Here is a 3,906-nt window from a genome sequence, read left to right on the forward strand (position 1 = left end):
GGAAAGCAAGTAAGCTGTCAATAAAAATGTAACACTGAGCCTTGTGAGAGATGGAGAGTCAGAACTTGAATTTTATGGGTTAAAATTCTAAAATAGCGACTGTGTCAGGGGTTGATGACCTGGTTCTAAATTTTGTACATATTTAGTGAATTTTTAAAATAAAAATAGTGAATTTGGTCTAAAGCTTCTGAGGTCAATCAAACTCGTAGACAACATTCTACCTCCGTTCCGGCACATACTAAAGTGTGATCACAAATGTATGTTTTGCTTGTGTGGGCACATCAAGAATTCAACTTTTCTTGACATTCTTGTGGTGTGTCTCACATTGTTGAAAATGAGAATGCAATAGTCCATGATTTCAAACCATTTTAGTCTTTCAACATAAACTAAGGGTTCTTTTGAAGGTATAATACATACATAAATCTCTATGCCCTCCAAATTTAACTGTGCACAAGTAGGTGCTTAAAGTATCATAAAATTGAACAAGTAGGTATACGCGTCCTATGTGACAAATCTCACGTGCACACCTAACCTTGTGAAAACATTGCATTCTATCGAAACTGCGAATTCATGGTTGGATCTGCCACTAATTAAATTTGCGAATTGCCTTTCTTCTTTTTACCAATTATATTTCCGTACAAATTGAATTACTTTATATCAATCTTGCTACATGGAGATTCCTCGAAAATTTAATCACTCCACGTTACACAGTTTAAACAAGTTCGACACTTTTTGTATTCAAACATTGAATCTGTATATGTTCGACAAGACCAGATCAATCATCAAATCAAGATCCAATATTTTCGTGCACGAGCTAACTAGCCGTCAACAGATGGATATCAATTTACCACAGTTTTCCACTATGATTAAATTGCACTTTTAAAATATCTATTTGCCTTGAATGTTATTTCTGATCATTTTTCATGTCTCATGAAAAGGTACCAAGCCATCAATAGTGCATACTATCGAGGATCAGTGGGTTCCTTACTGGTTTATGACATTACTCGTCATGTCTCATGAAAAGGTAAGGAGCCAGAACATCGTTGTAATGCTCGTGAACAAGGCGGATCTTCCTCAGAGCTGTCCCCACGGGTGAATCAAGTGGTTTTGCAGAAAGCGATAACAGTTTCTTCATGGAAACATCTGCACTTGAGGCACTCAATGTAGAAAACTCCTTCACAGAAGTACTCACTCAGATTTATCGAGTGTTTAGTCGAAAAGCACTTGACATAGGAGATGATCAGCATCTGTACCAAGAGGACAAACAATTAACATTGGGAAAGATGATGTATCTGCTGTTAAGAAAGGTGGTTGTTTCTCCGGTTAAGCAAAATGATCGTTCCAGAGGTGAATCCAGAATCTAGCGTCAACATGTTCAGAATGATATACACAAAGTTCGAGAAGAAAATTATGAATTCAGTAGAACTCACCCTAGATCCACCTCTGGATGCAAGTGTATATACACACACAACACGACCCATTTTCAACAAATGTAAGTTAGACAAAAGAACTAATTGTACAGTATATTGTGGAGGAAACTAAATGGGGATGGAAGTACATTTAACTTAAAAGTTTACTTGTTTTATATTTTCGTGTGTAATTTAAAAATCAAGGGAATTTCAGCTAAGAAAACTTTCTTGTTGCCACAAAATTCTTGCAATAGACTGAATGTCTATGTTGCTCGGACTCTTCAAAAATGTCGATGGGTGCGTGTTTGATCTTCCAAAAGTAGTGTATTTTTAAGGATTCTGTCATAAGGCTGCACCATGTAAAGTCCAGACGAGCATAGGCTAAAGACATTTTGTCGATAATTTGGACAACGACGGACAAACATAAGGGGATATTGCACACTCCTACTAGTTAATTCCACCGACAATTTCTTTGAAAAACAAAACTGTTTCAAGATTTTCAAGTTCCAAATTTATGCAGCATTCATATCAAAAGGAAACAGTCAGATTTATTGCAACCAGTAGAATTTCTGAAAACAGAATCATGCACAAATCAAGTGCTAAAAGATAAAAGAAAACCATTGGAAAAATTTGCAACAATGTTCAACATGCAAGAAGTTGAATATTGATTTTCTGTAGCATTCCCACAACATCTTTCATGTTAGTCCTTCTTGCCAGAGATTCAACACAACAATCTAATGCAACTTTCATGATTGAAGCCACTTGCCCACTGGTGTTACCAAGTTGACATCTACAATGTCCACTACTGCCTCTGGAAGTGAATAACTCACCCATTGTTTCAAGCTAACATCTCCCTCAAACTCATTAGGCTTTCTCCTAGTAAACATTTCCAGCAACATGACCCCATAACTATAGACGTCACACTTTGTAGACACTAGTCCATACAGTCCATACTATACAGTCAAACAATTCATTTAAAGATGCAATATACTTTCTAGGTGGGAAAAAAAGAAAGGATTAATCAGCAACACTAAGAGACGTATCTGGCACAATATAACCTAATGTTGCTAAGGTTTTAGTGTACAAATCACCCTTATCTTCACCAAGTAGTTTTGAAACACCAAAGTCGCTGAGGTGGGCAACCATATCCTCATCCAGCAAGACGTTACTAGGCTTCAGATCACAGTGGATCACAGGCGACAAGCACCCATGGTGAAGATATTCCAAAGCACATGTCACAGCTATCATTATGCTTAGTCTCTGCCTGATGTCAAGGAAGTAGTTGTGTGAATACAAATATTTCTCAAGACTCCCATTAGGCATATACTCAAGAACTAAAGCCTTGAAATCAAGATTAGAACAACTAGTAATGACTTTTACGAGATTCCTATGGTGAAGGCTACGCAAAACTTCACATTCCGTATCATAACTCTTGAATGTTGCATCCAGTTGCAGGTTGAACACTTTAACTGCATTGACAGTTCCACTTCTGAGAACGCCTTTGTAAACGGAGCCAAAACTTTCGGAACCAATCATATTACTCTCACTAAGATCATCCGCTGCTTGGAGCAATTCATAGTATGAAATTCTTTCTCTTGTTATGGCAGGCAATGAATCAGCTTGTTGAGGAGCTCTTTTACCTCTTCTATACCTTATCCATTGATAGTAATTTTGGAGAAAAAACAGTGTACCTTTAGTTTGCAGCGGAAATAGATTCTGCTTCCGAAAGGATCTGCCCAAGTCTGCTTCGAATCTCTAGGAAACAAAGCCTTGATGTCACAAACTAAATGCTCTTTTAACTTGGTGTTTTTGTTAAAAATGCACTGTATTTTTATTTGTTTCTGATCTTCTGCACCCTTGGTTTTGTTGTCTAAAGAAGCATACTTATAAGGGAATTGGGCGGGTGAACAGTCAGGGGCGGAGCTGCAGTCCACGAAGGGTGGTCAGATGTCGGAAAATTTTTCAAATACATAGGTTAAATATAGATATATATATGATTATATACATTCTGTTGAACACCTTTGACAAGTTAGAGATGAGCAGCCTAGAGGTCAAGAGTGTGCAAAGCTGCGTAGGAGACACTGGTTTGATTCCCATTGCTTGCAATTCTCCTTTTTAAAGAAGGGAGCAGGTCCTTTGGACCGGGTCACATAGACCCAATTCTCTTTTTCAATAAAAAGGGCATGAAGCCCAACATTACATTATAAAATTAAAAAGGCCCTGCTTTAAATTATAAAAAGACAAAATTAACTATTTTCAAGTTATAGCAACTTTCATTTAAAAAAAATATATATAAAAGGTTTTTTTTGTTTTATTGAAAATACAAAAAAGTAATTAATCAAAAAGGAAAATAAAGATTTAATACAATTAATATACAATTTACCTTCCTTAAAAATAGTTAACCTTAATTATTGATATTTATCCATCCTCAAATCCTTCTAACAGTTGTTTTTCCTCCTATTTAAATGCCTCCGTTAAGAGTTTTCATCTTCATACA

At 36.4% G+C, this 3,906-nt stretch overlaps 1 protein-coding gene across 1 annotated transcript; it reads right to left on the minus strand.

Annotated features, from left to right (window-relative positions):
- Positions 1-1,937: 1,937 nt before the first annotated feature.
- Positions 1,938-3,535, minus strand: LOC107869820 (receptor kinase-like protein Xa21). The gene has a single exon (XM_016716245.2). The coding sequence runs from the start codon at positions 2,943-2,945 to the stop codon at positions 2,427-2,429; it is 519 nt and encodes a 172-aa protein (XP_016571731.2). The 5' UTR covers positions 2,946-3,535; the 3' UTR covers positions 1,938-2,426.
- Between the last annotated feature and the right edge of the window lie 371 nt (positions 3,536-3,906).

This window comes from Capsicum annuum, chromosome 4 (genome assembly GCF_002878395.1).
Source record: "Capsicum annuum cultivar UCD-10X-F1 chromosome 4, UCD10Xv1.1, whole genome shotgun sequence".
Taxonomy (NCBI): domain Eukaryota; kingdom Viridiplantae; phylum Streptophyta; class Magnoliopsida; order Solanales; family Solanaceae; genus Capsicum; species Capsicum annuum.

What these genes read in the sequence shown, in the direction of transcription:
- LOC107869820 (XM_016716245.2), bottom strand. Translation starts at nt 2,945, where the DNA reads ATGATTGGTTCCGAAAGTTTTGGCTCCGTTTACAAAGGCGTTCTCAGA.